Raw genomic sequence first — 17,054 nt, 5'->3', positions numbered from 1 at the left:
AGAGGATGTCATGTACAGTAGTGATGATGTCATACAGTAGAGATGTCTCGTACAGTAGTGATGTCACGTACAGTAGAGATGATGTCACGTACAGTAGTGATGATGTCACATATAGCAGAGGATGTCATGTACAGTAGTGATGTCATGTACAGTAGTGATGATGTCACGTACAGTAGAGATGTCACGTACAGTAGTGATGATGTCACGTACAGTAGTGATGATGTCACGTACAGTAGAGGTCACGTACAGTAGTGATGTCACGTACAGTAGAGATGATGTCACGTACAGTAGTGATGTCACATACAGTAGTGATGATGTCACGTACAGTAGTGATGTCACGTACAGTAGAGATGTCACGTACAGTAGTGATGTCACGTACAGTAGTGATGATGTCACGTACAGTAGAAATGTCACGTGCAGTAGAGATGATGTCACGTACAGTAGTGATGTCACGTACAGTAGTGATGTCACGTACAGTAGCGATGATGTCACGTACAGTAGTGATGTCACGTAGAGTAGTGATTTCACGTACAGTAGAGTTGTCACGTACAGTAGCGATGATGTCATGTACAGTAGAGATGATGTCACGTACTGTAGTGATGTCACGTACAGTAGTGATGTCACGTACAGTAGTGATGTCACGTACAGTAGTGATGATGTCACGTACAGTAGAAATGTCACGTGCAGTAGAGATGATGTCACGTACAGTAGCGATGATGTCATGTACAGTAGAGATGTCACGTACAGTAGTGATGATGTCACGTACAGTAGAGATGATGCCACATACAGTATTGATGGTGCCATGTACAATAGTGATGTCACGTACAGTAGAGATGATGCCATGTACAGTATTGATGATGTCACGTACAGTAGTGATGATGTCACGTACAGTAGATATGTCACGTACAGTAGTGATGATGCCATGCACAGTATTGATGATGTCACGTACAGTAGTGACGTCACGTACAGTAGATATGTCACGTACAATAGTGATGATGCCATGTACAGTAGTGATGTCATTTCCATCTAGCAACCAATGTACACACTACTTAGTTCAATGTTACCCCACTAGAGGGCGCACATGAGAAACCTCAAGAAGCCTGCCCCAAGGTTTCCCCTGCCTAGGGCCCGGGGCGGATCCGCTACGAAGCAAACAAGGCGTTTACCTTGGATGACATTTTTCAGGGGGGAGGAGCGCCGCACCCTAGGCTATCGCACTATAGCCAAGTGGCAGTACTGTCATCCGGTTTCGGTGATGCCCTCCCAGATCCGTCCCCCGATTTAGCGCGCACCCCGGTGCAATCTGCGAAAGCCGTGACCTTCAGACACAGCTGATCACAGTGTAAAGAGCCAATCACAGCGTCTCTTTACCAAGTGATCAGCTGTGTCCAATCACAGCTGATCACATTTTAAAAACACTTGCTGGATATTGGCAGAGGGCAGGTAACCAATCAGTGTAAAGGGGGTGTGACCCGTACCTTGGAGGTGAGCCTGACGTGCAGAGGGAGAACTCTCATACAGCCCTGGTTCCTGGGGGGTCACTGAAGTTGGGGACAGGGACTGGAAGAGCACAGTGGGGAAAGGGGTGCCTGCTGGGTTCTCCTGGACTGGATATGAAGACTGCTGCTAAGGGCAGGAGCTGGCTTGAAGGCTGAAGATGCAGGTGCGCCAAGGAGCAACAGGCGCACACAGGTGCAAGGAGCAGGCAGGGTCAGACGAGCCAGGTAATGCACAGCGGGTCAGATATGGGCAGAAGTGGCAGGCAGCGGATGGTCAGTGTTCCGGTAGGTTCAGCAACGGAGGATCAGGCAGACAGATGAGCAAAGCAAGGTCAAGAAAGCCCAAGGTCAGGACTGGAGATAGAAGCAGGGTCAGGCAGCCGGGTCAGATGCAGGACTCAGGGTCAGGCAGCTGGGTCAGATGCAAGACTCAGGGTCAGGGAGCCGGGTCAGATGCAGGACTCAGGGTCAGGCAGCCGGGTCAGATGCAGGACTCAGGGTCAGGGAGCCGGGTCAGATGCAGGACTCAGGGTCAGGCAGCCGGGTCAGATGCAGGACTCAGGGTCAGGGAGCCGGGTCAGATGCAGGATTCAGGGTCAGGCAGCCGGGTCAGATGCAGGACTCAGGGTCAGGGAGCCGGGTCAGATGCAGGACTCAGGGTCAGGCAGCCGGGTCAGATGCAGGACTCAGGGTCAGGCAGCCGGGTCAGATGCAGGTCTCAGGGTCAGGCAGCCGGGTCAGATGCAGGTCTCAGGGTCAGGCAGCCGGGTCAGATGCAGGTCTCAGGGTCAGGCAGCCGGGTCAGATGCAGGATTCAGGGTCAGGCAGCCGGGTCAGATGCAGGATTCAGGGTCAGGGAGCCGGGTCAGATGCAGGACTCAGGGTCAGGCAGCCGGGTCGGATGCAGGATTCAGGGTCAGGCAGCCGGGTCAGATGCAGGATTCAGAGTCAGGCAGCCGGGTCAGATGCAGGACTCAGGGTCAGGCAGCTGGGTCAGATGCAAGACTCAGGGTCAGGGAGCCGGGTCAGATGCAGGACTCAGGGTCAGGCAGCCGGGTCAGATGCAGGACTCAGGGTCAGGGAGCCGGGTCAGATGCAGGACTCAGGGTCAGGCAGCCGGGTCAGATGCAGGACTCAGGGTCAGGGAGCCGGGTCAGATGCAGGACTCAGGGTCAGGCAGCCGGGTCAGATGCAGGATTCAGGGTCAGGCAGCCGGGTCAGATGCAGGACTCAGGGTCAGGCAGCCAGGTCAGATGCAGGACTCAGGGTCAGGGAGCCGGGTCAGATGCAGGACTCAGGGTCAGGGAGCCGGGTCAGATGCAGGACTCAGGGTCAGGCAGCCGGGTCAGATGCAGGACTCAGGGTCAGGCAGCCGGGTCAGATGCAGGATTCAGGGTCAGGCAGCCGGGTCAGATGCAGGATTCAGGGTCAGGCAGCCGGGTCAGATGCAGGACTCAGGGTCAGGGAGCCGGGTCAGATGCAGGATTCAGTATCAGGCAGCCGGGTCAGATGCAGGACTCAGGGTCAGGCAGCTGGGTCAGATGCAGGACTCAGGGTCAGGCAGCCGGGTCAGATGCAGGATTCAGGCTCAGGGAGCCGGGTCAGATGCAGGACTCAGGGTCAGGCAGCCGGGTCAGATGCAGGAGTTAGGGTCAGGCAGCCGGGTCAGATGCAGGACTCAGGGTCAGGCAGCCGGGTCAGATGCAGGACTCAGGGTCAGGCAGCCGGGTCAGATGCAGGATTCAGGGTCAGGCAGCCGGGTCAGATGCAGGATTCAGGGTCAGGCAGCCGGGTCAGATGCAGGACTCAGGGTCAGGGAGCCGGGTCAGATGCAGGATTCAGTATCAGGCAGCCGGGTCAGATGCAGGACTCAGGGTCAGGCAGCTGGGTCAGATGCAGGACTCAGGGTCAGGGAGCCGGGTCAGATGCAGGACTCAGGGTCAGGCAGCCGGGTCAGATGCAGGATTCAGGGAGCCTGCCCCTGCCCCCTATTAAATCCAATCTGGGGACAGGCAGACTTGGTCCGGGGACAGTGTCCTCAATCTGGGGACTGAAACCGGGGGATGTCTGGTCACCCTACATTACAGACCTCCTCAGGTGACTGTACAGAGCACTGTGTGCATTACAGGCCTCCTCGGATGACTGTCCAGAGCACTGTGTGCATTACAGACCTCCTCAGGTGACCGTCCAGAGCACTGTGTGCATTACAGGCCTCCTCAGGTGACTGTACAGAGCACTGTGTGCATTACAGGCCTCCTCAGGTGACCGTACAGAGCACTGTGTACATTACAGGCCTCCTCAGGTGACTGTACAGAGCACTGTGTACATTACAGACCTCCTCAGGTGACTGTCCAGAGCACTGTGTGCATTACAGGCCTCCTCGGATGACTGTCCAGAGCACTGTGTGCATTACAGACCTCCTCAGGTGACTGTCCAGAGCACTGTGTGCATTACAGACCTCCTCAGGTGACTGTCCAGAGCACTGTGTACATTACAGGCCTCCTCAGGTGACTGTACAGAGCACTGTGTACATTACAGGCCTCCTCAGGTGACTGTACAGAGCACTGTGTACATTACAGACCTCCTCAGGTGACTGTCCAGAGCACTGTGTACATTACAGGCCTCCTCAGGTGACTGTCCAGAGCACTGTGTGCATTACAGGCCTCCTCAGGTGACTGTACAGAGCACTGTGTGCATTACAGGCCTCCTCAGGTGACCGTACAGAGCACTGTGTGCATTACAGGCCTCCTCAGGTGACTGTACAGAGCACTGTGTGCATTACAGGCCTCCTCAGGTGACCGTACAGAGCACTGTGTGCATTACAGGCCTCCTCAGGTGACTGTACAGAGCACTGTGTGCATTACAGGCCTCCTCAGGTGACCGTACAGAGCACTGTGTGTATTACAGACCTCCTCAGGTGACTGTACAGAGCACTGTGTACATTACAGGCCTCCTCAGGTGACTGTCCAGAGCACTGTGTGCATTACAGGCCTCCTCAGGTGACTGTACAGAGCACTGTGTGCATTACAGGCCTCCTCAGGTGACTGTACAGAGCACTGTGTGCATTACAGACCTCCTCAGGTGACTGTCCAGAGCACTGTGTGTATTACAGGCCTCCTCAGGTGACTGTACAGAGCACTGTGTGCATTACAGGCCTGGCGACAAGGGGTTAAAGGAAGAAAGTGATCGGTTGTTGGGGAGAAATAGAAATGACAGTTGAATAAATAAAGAGAAATTCTCACAGTTTCTTCGTATAGAACTGTCCAGAAGGACGGACATGAAGATGAGAAATGTCGGGTATTTTTAGTGCTGTAGATCGGAGTTGTTACAATATAACTGACCGGAAGGGCGGATCGGCAAAGATCGGCCCCCATTATAGTAACATTGTTTATTATTGTTGGTTGCGGACTTAACGGGTCAATAATATTTCTTGTAAAGGATAAATAAAAAAAAGGAGTTTTATGGGAATAAATGAAAGTTATATTAAGTATCTGCTGAGGAAAATGGCCTCAGTTTCTGGAAGTTTCTGGTTCGGTCCTCCTGTGATTGGCTGCCGTGTCCCGTACATGGGGGGGGGGGGGTCGCTGCGGGAAGGGGACCTGCCGAGAGGAATTGTGGCTATTTCAGGAGTGGAATTGTGTGGGAAAGTCTGCCAATAGTTTTAGTGTGTATACATTAGTGAGAGAGCTATGGATCCCAACTTTCCATAGACACCGCCGCTGTCACACCCCAGCGGGGGGGCCACAGGAGGTCTATCCAGAAGCATCAACCCCCCCATCCCCCCCCACCCTATTACCCCCCCATCATATCCCCCCCATCCCATCCATCCTGTCACCCCCCACCCCTCTCACCCCATCGTGGGGGCCACAGGAGGTCTATCCAGAAGCATCAATCCCCCCACCCCCCCCACCCTATCACCCCCCCCCCATACCATCCATCCTGTCACCCCCCCCTTTCACCCCATCATGGGGGCTACAGGAGGTCTATCCAGAAGCATCAACCCCCCATCCCCCCCACCCTATCACCCCCCCCATACCATCCATCCTGTCACCCCCCACACCTCTCACCCCATCATGGGGGCCACAGGAGGTCTATCCAGAAGCATCAACCCCCCCATCCCCCCACCCTATTACCCCCCCATCCCATCCATCCTGTCACCCCCCACCCCTCTCACCCATCATGGGGGCCACAGGAGGTCTATCCAGAAGCTGCAGAGAAGCAACAACCCCCCCCCATCCTGTCACCCCCCCCACCCCTCTCCCCCCATCATGGAGGCCACAGGAGATCTATCTAGAAGCATCAACCCCCCCCATACCATCCATCCTGTCACCCCCCACCCCTCTCACCCATCATGGAGGCCACAGGAGGGCTATCCAGAATCTGCAGAGAAGCATCAATCCCCCCCCATCCTCCTCTTTCGGAAAATGGAAAGAGTATGGCACAACCGCAAACCTACCAAGACATGGCCGTCCACCTAAACTGACCGGGCCGGGCAAGGAGAGCATTCATCAGAGAAGCAGCCAAGAGGTCCATGGTGACTCTGGAGGAGCAGCACAGGAGCTGCACAGCTCAGGGGGGGAGAATCTGTGCACAGGACAACTATTAGTGGTCTCTCCACAAATCTGCCCTTTATGAAAGAGTGACAAGAAGAAAGACATAAGAAGTCCTGTTTGCAGTTTGTGAGAAGCCATGTGGGGGAGGGGGGCACAGCAAACATGTGGGGGAGGGGACACAGGAAACATGTGGAGGAGGGGACACAGCAAACATGTGGGGGAGGGGACACAGCAAACATGTGGGGGGGGACACAGCAAACATGTGGGGGAGGGGACACAGCAAACATGTGGGGGAGGGGACACAGCAAACATGTGGGGGAGGGGACACAGCAAACAGGTGGGGGAGGGGACACAGCAAACATGTGGAAGAAGGTGCTCTGGTCACATGACACCAAAATTCAACTTTTCCCCTATGTGTGGGGAAAACTAACACTGCACATCACCCTGAACACACCATCCCCACCGTGAAACATGGTGGTGGCAGCATCATGTGGTGGGGATGCTTTTCTTCAGCAGGGACAGGGAAGCTGGTCAGAGTTGATGGGAAGATAGATGGAGACAAATACAGGACAATCTTAGAAGAAAACCTGTTAGAGTCTGCAAAAGACTTGAGACCGTGGGGGGGGGGGGGGGTTCACCTTCCAGCAGGACAACGACCCTAAAGTACAGCCAGAGCTACAATGGAATGGTTTACATCAAAGCCTATCCATGTGTTAGAATGGCCCAGTCACAGTCCAGACCTAAATCCCATTGAGAATCTGTTGCAAGACTTGAAAATTGCTGATCACAGACGCTCTCCATCCAATCTGACAGAGCTTGAGATATTTTACAGAGAAGAAGAATGGAGGAGAAATGTCCCTCTCTAGATGTGCAAAGCTGGTAGAGACACCCCCAAAAAGACTTGTAGAGAAAGGGGGTTCTACAAAGTATTGACTCCGGGGGGCGCCATACAAATGCCCCTCCCCCCCCACACTTTTCACAGATTTATTTGTATCATTTTCCTTCCACTTCACAATTATGTGACACTTTGTGTCTCTCGCATAAAATCCCAATAAAATACATTTACGTTTTTGGTTGTAACATGAGAAAATGTGGGAGATTTCAGGGGGTATGAATACTTTTTAAAGGCTCTGTATATAGAGGGGTATGAATACTTTTTAAAGGCACTGTAGGGGCCAATCAGGTTTGCTGCATTCACGTGTGCTGACAGGAGGAGAGAGCAGAGGGATAAGCTCATCAGTCTGATGCTGCTCCTTCACTGTCCAATGACAGGCTAGGGGCGGTGACATGACCGTCGGATGTGGAGGAACATTTCTCTGTCTTATGAGTTGTTTTTTTTTGCTTTGTGTCCCCAGAGAAGAAATCCTCGGCAGAGCCGGAGGGGTTCAGCGATGTCGCCCCGAGCGCCAGTTTTGCTCCGATTTTCGTGAAGGGTCTCCGCGATCTCCAGGTGATGGACGGCAGTCAGGTGGTGATGAGCGTGGAGGTGTCAGGTAAGTGCTGCCCCCCGATGGACACACCACAAACCACCACCGGGCAAGACTATTATCTTATAGGACATCTAAATTCCGCCGTGACGATGAATTGTCCGAGCACTGACCACCGAGCACCGACCACCGAGCACCGAGCATGCCCAGAGCCCCCAACACCCTGCAGGGTTTTTGGATCCAGAGCTCAGAATGGAAGGTCACAAGACCACAGGCTCCTTCCATGTATATAATTATCACAGGCTCCTCCCATGCACATAAGTATCACAGGCTCCTCCCATGCACATAAGTATCACAGGCTCCTCCCATGCACATAAGTATCACAGGCTCCTCCCATGTACATAAGTATCACAGGCTCCTCCCATGTAAATAAGTATCACAGGCTCCTCCCATGTACATAAGTATCACAGGCTCCTCCCATGTATATAAATATCACAGGCTCCTCCCATGTCCATAAGTATCACAGGCTCCTCCCATGTCCATAAGTATCACAGGCTCCTCCCATGTCCATAAGTATCACAGGCTCCTCCCATGTACACAAGCTTTACAGACTCCTCCCATGTACATAAGCATCACATGCTCCTCCCATGTGCATAAGTATCACAGGCTCCTCCCATGTACACAAGCATCACAGGCTCCTTCCATGTACATAAGTATCACAGGCCCCTCCCATGTACATATGTATCACGGGCTCCTCCTATGTACATAAGTATCACGGGCTCCTCCCATGTACATAAGTATCACAGGCTCCTCCCATGTACATAAGCATCACATGCTCCTCCCATGTGCATAAGCATCACAGACTCCTCCCATGTACACAAGCATCACAGACTCCTCCCATGTACACAAGCATCACAGGCTCCTCCCATGTACATAAGTATCACAGGCTCCTCCCATGTACATAAGTATCACAGCCTCCTCCCATGTACATAAGTATCACAGCCTCCTCCCATGTACATGAGTATCACAGGCTCCTCCCATGTACATAAGTATCACAGGCTCCTCCCATGTACATAAGTATCACAGGCTCCTCCCATGTACATAAGTATCACAGACTCCTCCCATGTACATAAGTATCACAGGCTCCTCCCATGTACATAAGTATCACAGACTCCTCCCATGTATATAAGTATCACAGGCTCCTCCCATGTACATAAGTATTACAGGTTCCTCCCATGTCCATAAGTATCAAAGGCTCCTCCTATGTCCATAAGTATCACGGGCTCCTCCCATGTCCATAAGTATCACGGGCTCCTCCCATGCACATAAGTATCACGGGCTCCTCCCATGTACAGAAGTATCACAGGCTCCTCCCATGTACAGAAGTATCACAGGCTCCTCCCATGTACAGAAGTATCACAGGCTCCTCCCATGTACAGAAGTATCACAGGCTCCTCCCATGTACGTAAGTATCACAGGCTCCTCCCATGTACATAAGTATCACAGGCTCCTCCCATGTACATAAGCATCACAGACTCCTCCCATGTACACAAGTATCACAGGCTCCTCCCATGAGACAAATGTTCCTCCGGCCCCCTAGCAGGCGGCTGGGGGTGGAGTTTTATTGGCGGTAATGACCGAGATCCTTGTGTTCTTTTCTAGCCAACCCGCCGGCGGAGGTCGTCTGGCTTCACAACGGGATGGAGATCCAGGAGACGGAGGACTTCCACTTTGAACAGAGTGGGAACACCTACAGCCTCTACATCCAAGAAGTGTTCCCGGAGGACACGGGGTCCTACACCTGCCAAGCCTGGAACCTCCTGGGACTGGCCAAGACGGAGGCGGGGCTCACTGTGCAAGGTCAGTGACCCCCCCCCCCCCGGCGCGGGTTATATTCTATATGTGGGTGGGCGGGCCGTCATAAGGGAGGCGGGGTGCATCATAGAGCAAATCAAATTCAACTACAATAAGCCCAGGCTGGATCTTCCGACACAACTCCCAAATCTTAGGAAACTGGGAGAATTAAGCCCCGCCCATTTCTGTGTTCTATTCTGAGGGGGGGGGGGACGTTTTTCTGAGCTTCACCCAAATGATTATTTATATATATATAGTGGCTCCACCCCTAACCATGAACATGGAGTCACTGTTCCAAGCCTTTAGCCCTGAAGAAGGCGGTGGAACCGCCGAAACGCGTTGGTTATGCCTTTTTAACACATTTCCAACAAAATGGCCAACAATCAGGAGTTGAGAACTTTCTTTTCAGCATTCCTCCCCAAAAAATATATAAAAAATAAGCATTTTTTAAACTTGAGGCATTTTTGTTTTTATGCACTATATTACCAAAAGTATTGGGACGCCCCCCTTTACATCAGGGGGTCTCAAACTGGCGGCCCTCCAGCTGTTTGTGAAACTACAAGTCCCATCATTGCCTTGTGAAGTCAGGCACTGATGTTGGCTCGCAGTCTCCACTGTAATTCATCCCAAAGGTGTTCTATCGGGTTGGGGTCAGGACTCTGTGCAGGCCAGTCAAGTTCCTCCACCCCAAACTGGCTCATCCATGTCTGTATGGACCTTATGCGCAAGCCCCCTGACCAGGCGCGCGAAGCCCCCACGGACTAGATGTCCGCCGGTGTCCCGGGATCGGGTCACAGAGCTGAAGAACGGGGAGAGGTGAGTGCAAACACAACATCTCCCCGTTCTTCCTAGTGACAGGTCACTGATTGTCTGTTCCCTCTCATCGGGAGCAGCGATCAGTGACGTGTCACGGCAAGCCACGCCCCCACACAGTTAGAATCTCTCCTTAGGACACACTTAACCTCTTCATCGCCCCCTACAGGTTAACCCCCTTCCCTGCCAGTGTCATTTACACAGTAATCAGCGCATTTTTCAAGCTCTGAATGCTGTATAAAATGTCAATAGCGTCAAAGGTGTCCGATGTGTCCGCCCTAATGTCGCAGTCACGATAAAACTCGCTGATCGCCGCCATTACTAGTAAAAAAAATATATATTAATAAAAACGCCATAAAACTATCCCCTAATTTGTAGACGCCATGGACCAGATTTATAAAGACTTACGACCGGCGTATCAGTAGATACGCCGTCGTAAGTCCGAATCCGCGCCGTCGCAACTTTAACTTGTACGCCCGGCCTGTCGCAGTAAGATACGCCGTTTACGTAAGGGGTTTTCAGGCGTAAAGATAAACCACCAAAAAGATGGCGCAGCCAATGTTAAGTATGGACGTCAGAACCGCGCCAAATTTTACGTCGTTTGCGTAACTCGTCCGTGAATGGGGCTGGCCGTAATTTACGTTCACGTCGAAAGCATTGACGATTTGCCGACGTTATTTGGAGCATGCGCACTGGGATACGTCCACAGACGGCGCATGCGCCGTTCGTTAGAAACGTCAAATACGTGGAGTCACTAGTATTTTACATAGAAAACGGCCCCCAACCAGCCTATTTTGAATTAGGCGGGCTTACGCCGGCCCCGTTACACTACGCCGCCGTAAGTTACAGCGCAAGTTCTTTGTGAATGCAGGACCTGCTGCTCTAACTTACGGCGGCGTAGTGTATCTGAGATAAGCTACGCCCGCCGAAATTTACCTGAATCTGGCCCCATGACTTTTGCGCAAACCAATCAATATACGCTTATTGCGTTTTTGTTTTTTTTAAATATATAGAAGAATACGTATCGGCCTAAACTGAGGAAAAATATGTTTTTTTTGGGGGGATATTTATTATAGCAAAAAGTTAAAAAATATTGGGGTAGATTCAGGAAGCTTTTACGGCGGCGTATCTCCAGATACGCCGCCATAATTGCAAATCTGCGCCGGCGTATCGTTACGCTGATTCTCAAAGGCAGATACGCTGAAAAAATAGGCTTCCTCCACGGACGTAACTTGATTGCGGCGGCGTAGAATTGTGTGCAATATCACTTTGGCCGCTAGGGGCGCTTCCGTTGTTGTCGGCGTAAAATATGCTAATTTGCTAGATACGCCGATACACAAACGTACGTGCGCCCGGCGTTTGTTTTTTACGTCGTTTGCGTTAAGGCTTTTTCAGCGTAAGGCTGCTCCTGCTATTAGGAGGCGCAGCCAATGTTAAGTATGGACGTCGTTCCCAATTCGAAATTTGAATTATTTACGTTGTTTGCGTAAGTCGTTCGCGAATAGGGCTGGACGTAATTTACGTTCACGTCGAAACCAATACGTCGTTACGCCGTACTTGGAAGCAATGCACACTGGGATATGTACACGGACGGCGCATGCGCCGTTCGTAAATCACGTCAGGTCATCACATATTACCATAAAACACGCCCCTCTTCCCCATTTGAATTACGCGCGCTTACGCCGGCCCCATTTACGCTACGCCGCCGCGACTTACGGAGCAAGTGCTTTGTGAATACTGCACTTGCTCCTGTAAGTTGCGGAGGCGTAGCGTAAATACGATACGCTGCGCCGCTGTAACTTATAGCGTAAGCTACCTGAATCTACCCCATTGATTTTTTTTCAAAATTGTCGCTCTATTTTTGTTTATAGTGAAAAAAAAATAAAACCACAGAGGTGATCAAATACCACCAAAAGAAAGCTCTATTTGTGGGGGAAAAAAGGACGCCAATTTTGTTTGGGAGCCACGTCACACGACCGCGCAATTGTCAGTTGAAGCGACGCAGTGCCGAATCGCAAAAAGTGCTCTGGTCTTTGGGCAGCCAAATCCTCCGGGGCTGAAGTGGTTAAGCTTATATCTAACGAAGTTATGTTTTGATAAAATCTGGCTATTTATTAGAAGGTGACGATGCAGAATCCTCCATCTGGGGGGGTTCAGGTATTTTATGTTGCCATTATGATTTTTTTGCTACATTATACATGAGATCTCCTCTATTGATGAAGACGTTTCTCTTTATACTTTGCGCTCTTCTAGAACCGCAGGAAGGAACGCAGCCGTGGTTTATCAGCAAACCCCAAGCCCTGACCTTGTCCCCGGGTCAGAACGCGCTGATCACCTGCGCCATCGCCGGAGACCCCTTCCCCGAGGTGCAGTGGCTGAAGGACGGCCGCATGCTGGTGGACTGCAATGTCCTGAAGAATGAAGACGTCTTCACGCTGATCCTGAGGAACGTCACCGACAGAGACGCCGGGGTCTATACAATCAATCTCAAGTACGGCCATCCATACGTAGTAGACGCGTGCAATTCTTTTACTTCCAAATATTAACAAATTTCGACAAATTCGTTAATTCCGAAATTTCAGAATTTTCTTTTTTTTCGGAATTTCTGTTTTGGGGTGGGCAAGGGGGGTTGCTGTGGGGGGGGCAGGGGGGCTGTTGGGGGGGTAGGGGGGTCTGTTGTGGGGGGGGCAGGGGGGTCTGTTGTGGGGGGGGCAAGGGGGGCTGTTGGGGGGGTAGGGGGGTCTGTTGTGGGGGGGCAGGGGGGCTGTTGGGGGTGTAGGGGGTCTGTTGTGGGGGGGGGGCAGGGGGGCTGTTGGGGGGGGCAGGGGGTCTGTTGTGGGGGGGTTAGGGGGGGTCTGTTGTGGGGGGGCCTGATGTGGGGGGGGCAGGGGGGGTCTGTTGTGGGGGGGGGGGCAAGGGGGGCTGTTGGGGGGGTAGGGGGGTCTGTTGTGGGGGGGGGCTGTTGGGGGGTTAAGGGGGTCTGTTGTGGGGGGGTGGTAGGGGGGGTCTGTTGTGGGAGGGCAGGGGGGGTCTGTTGTGGGGGGGGGGCAAGGGGGTCTGTTGGGGGGGTAGGGGGGTCTGTTGTGGGGGGGGGTAGGGGGGTCTGTTGTGGGGGGGGGCAGGGGGGCTGTTGGGGGTGTAGGGGGGTCTGTTGTGGGGGGGGGCAGGGGGGTCTGATGTGGGGGGGGCAGGGGGGGTCTGTTGTGAGGGGGGCAAGGGGGGTCTGTTGTGGGGGGGGAGGGGGGCTGTTGGGGGGTTAAGGGGGTCTGTTGTGGGGCACACTCACTTCTGTAGCTTCATCTCCCTCAGGTGCCACACATACAAAGTGCTGTGAGCCACAGCAGCCAATCAGCAATCAGTTGTGGTTCTCTTGTGAGGTCGGGGGTGGGAGGCGCCTCTGTTTATCATCTCTGCCCAATGAAGAGCGACTCCGAGACTCCGAGGAGAAGTGAGAATCCCATCGCTGCCGGAATGTCGGAATCGCTGAAAAACTAAATAATTACAATTTGTAACAATTTCCAACAATTCCATGAAATCCGTCACCTGATGTGTCTATTTATAGATCGAGAATTCACCCCGAGGGGCGGGGCTTCCGGGAATCTCTCCTGTCTCCATTCATTATTTACATTCAATTGTTTCATTCAATTCGTTTTCCAAATTTTGTTTTGTTTATTCAAATCGATAAAAAAAATTCCCAATTGAACTAAAAATTCAATAAAATTCAGGAAATTCTATACAATTCCAACTCCACGTAATCCAATTTATTCTATTCTTCCTATTTCATGATAATGTTTTATTTATTCTATTGTTTCCTATGCTATTCTTTCCTTTTCTTTTCTATTCTATTTTTTTCTATTCTATTCAAATTTCGGAAGATGGTTATATTCTATTCTATTGTTTTTTTTCTATTCTATTCTCTTCAAATTTGAATTTCAGGAGATGATTATATTCTTTCTCCTTTATTCTCTTCTATTGATTTTTTCTATTATAATCACATTTTGGTTAATGGTTATGTTCATTATATTATTTTTTGCTCTTTTATTCTATTCTATTATTTTATTTTCTATTCAAATTTCGGAAGAAGGTCTTTTCTACTTTATTTTATTATTATTTTTATCTATTCTAATCTATTCTATTCCTTTATTTTCTCTTCTATTTTATTCTGTTATTTTATTTTCTATTCTATTTTGTTCTGTTTTACTCTATTCTTTTATTTTCATTTCTATTATATTATATTCTTGTATTTTCTATTCCATTCTTTCCTATATATTATATTATTTTATATTCTATTCCTTTATTTTATATTCTATTGTATTCTGTTCATTTATTTTATTTTCTATTTTGTTCTATTCTTTTATTTTCTAATCAATTTGTTTTCTATTCTTTTATTTTGTATTCCGTTTCGTTTTACTCCAATTTCTTCTATTCAGATTAGAATTTCACGAAATTGTTATATTCTTTCTATTTTATTTTGTTCTATTCAATGTTTTTTTCTATTCTGATCTAATCAATTTTTCTCCGGGCCCCTGGGGACCTCCAGACAACTTACAGTTTTTTTTTTTAAGGGGGTTGCCATCCGGGCCCCTGGGGGGTACAGGCAGTACACCTGTAAGGGGCCCGGAGGTCCCCAGGGGCCTGGATGGCAACCCCCTTAAAAAAAAAAACTGTAAGTGGTCTGGAGGTCCCCAGGGGCCCCAGATGACAAACCCCCTTTTTTATTTATTTTTTATTAAAGGGACAATTTTTTTTTGGAAGTCTGGAGGTATATATGTATGTATGTGTATATATATATATATATATATATATATATATATATATATATATATATATATATATATATAATTATTTTTTTTTTTTTATTAAAGGGCCAAATTTTTTATTTTGTTTAGGGGTCGGAGGTCCCCAGGGCCTGGATGGCAAACCCCCCTTTTTGTATAAAAAAAATTATTTATTTTTATATTATTTATTTTTTTATTAAAGGGCCCAGAGGTCCCCAGGGCCCTGGATGGCAACCCCCTCCCCCCTTTTTATTTTTTATAAATGTTTATATTTATTATTTTTAATTTTTTTTTAATTAAAGGGCCCAGAGGTCCCGGAAGGCAACCCCTCTTTATTTTGTAATTTCTTTTTATAAAAATTAAAATAAAAAAATTAAAGGGCCCAGAGGTCCCCAGGGCCCCAGATGGCTAACCCCCCTTTTTTTATACATATTTTTCTTTATTTCTTCTTTTTTTTGTAAAGGGCCCCCCCCACTTCTCAGCTTCTCAATTCGCGGCAGCCCCCCGCTTCTCAGTTTCAGGCGGCGGGAGCACCCCCCCCCCGGTTCTCTGCTCCAGGGGGCCCATGCCTGAAGCTGTGTAAGGGGCCCCTTAATTCCTGATGGCGGCCCTGTATGTGCGGCGACGGATTGTGAGCGCTTCATTTTTGATTTTCTGGAATCTCTGCGCTCCGGAGTCGGCGGCTCTCCCGGCGAGGGCGTCGGAGTGAGAAAATTATTTTTTTAGCGGCAATAAAATCCCCACTTTGTGGCCCTTTGTGCGATCGCTGAGTGTTTGTTTATATTCCGTCTTCTTTGTAAACAGCCAGGAAGGAGGTGGGGGGAGGGGAGGGGGGAATTGGCCCTCGGAGTTGGCCCTCGGAGTTGGCCCTCTTTGTGGCCCCTCAGGACTCCGAAGTTTCATATCACTTTTCTTCATTGACGGCGGAGAGAGCCCCTCCCCTGCCCAGCGCAGGTGGCAGGAAGTCTGGGACCCCGCTGGGGACCGCGGGCGCTGCACATGTGGGAGAGATTCGGATTCTCAGACCTCGTCTGCTGCGCCCGGGGCCCCGGGGACCGGACACACTCCTTCTTTATGGGAAATCTCATTTCTGAGATTATAAGACGGCCCCGGGGGGCCAAACCTCAAACTCCACTGAAATCAATCAGAGCCAACTTCTGGACTGATAGCCAAAGGAGGGGGGCACTAATAGGTGGCACTGATGGGCACCGATAGGCGGCACTGATAGGAGGCATTGATGGGCACAGATAGAAGGCACTGATGGGCACTGATAGAAGGCACTGATGGGCACTGATAGGAGGCATTGATGTGCACTGAGAGGCTGCCCTGATGGGCATTGATAGGCGGCACTGATGGGCGGCACTGATGGCCCCTGATAGGCTGCACTGATGTGCACTGATATGAGGCATTGATGTGCATTGATATGTGGCACTGATTGGGCACTGATGGGCATTGATAGGCTGCACTGATGTGCACTGATAGGCTGCCCTGATGGACATTGATAGGCGGCACTGATGGGCGGCACTAATGGCCCCTGATAGGCTGCACTGATGGGCATTGATAGGCAGCACTGATGTGCACTGATGAGGAGGCACTGATAGGCAGCTCTCTGATAAGCACTGATAGGAGGCACTGATGGGCACAGATAGAAGGCACTGATGGGCACTGATAGAAGGCACTGATGGGCACTGATAGGAGGCATTGATGTGCATTGATATGTGGCACTGATTGGGCACTGATAGAAGGCACTGATAGGAGGCACTGATGTGCACTGATAGGCTGCCCTAATGGGCATTGATAGGCGGCACTGATGGGCAGCACTGATGGCCCCTGATAGGCTGCACTGATGGGCATTGATGGGCGGCACTGATGTGCACTGATAGGCGGCACTGATGAGCACTGATAGGCTGCACTGATGGGCATTGATAGGTGGCACCGATGGGCATTGATAGGCGGCACTGATGGCCCCTGATAGGCGACACTGATGGCCCCTGATAGGCTGCACTGATGGGCATTGATAGGCGGCACTGATGTGCACTGATGAGGAGGCACTGATAGGCGGTACTCTGATGGGCACTGAAGGGCATCACTGGTGGAGCTGCACTGATAATTAGGGCCCTGATGCCCTCA

General features: G+C 50.7%; 1 protein-coding gene across 2 annotated transcripts in view; it reads left to right on the top strand.

Annotated features, from left to right (window-relative positions):
- MYLK (myosin light chain kinase) overlaps positions 1-17,054 on the top strand; it is a 232,149-nt gene that overhangs the window by 104,814 nt on the left and 110,281 nt on the right. For both annotated transcript variants that reach the window (XM_040358297.1, XM_040358296.1), the window contains exons 11-13: positions 7,408-7,545; positions 9,142-9,339; positions 12,400-12,637. In XM_040358297.1, the coding sequence (XP_040214231.1) occupies positions 7,408-7,545; positions 9,142-9,339; positions 12,400-12,637 (574 nt within the window). The remainder of the gene's footprint in view (positions 1-7,407; positions 7,546-9,141; positions 9,340-12,399; positions 12,638-17,054) is intronic.

Source organism: Rana temporaria, chromosome 6 (genome assembly GCF_905171775.1).
Source record: "Rana temporaria chromosome 6, aRanTem1.1, whole genome shotgun sequence".
Taxonomy (NCBI): domain Eukaryota; kingdom Metazoa; phylum Chordata; class Amphibia; order Anura; family Ranidae; genus Rana; species Rana temporaria.
The sequence above is the reverse complement of the archived record's forward strand: the minus strand, read 5'-3'. Positions and strand labels throughout refer to the sequence as shown.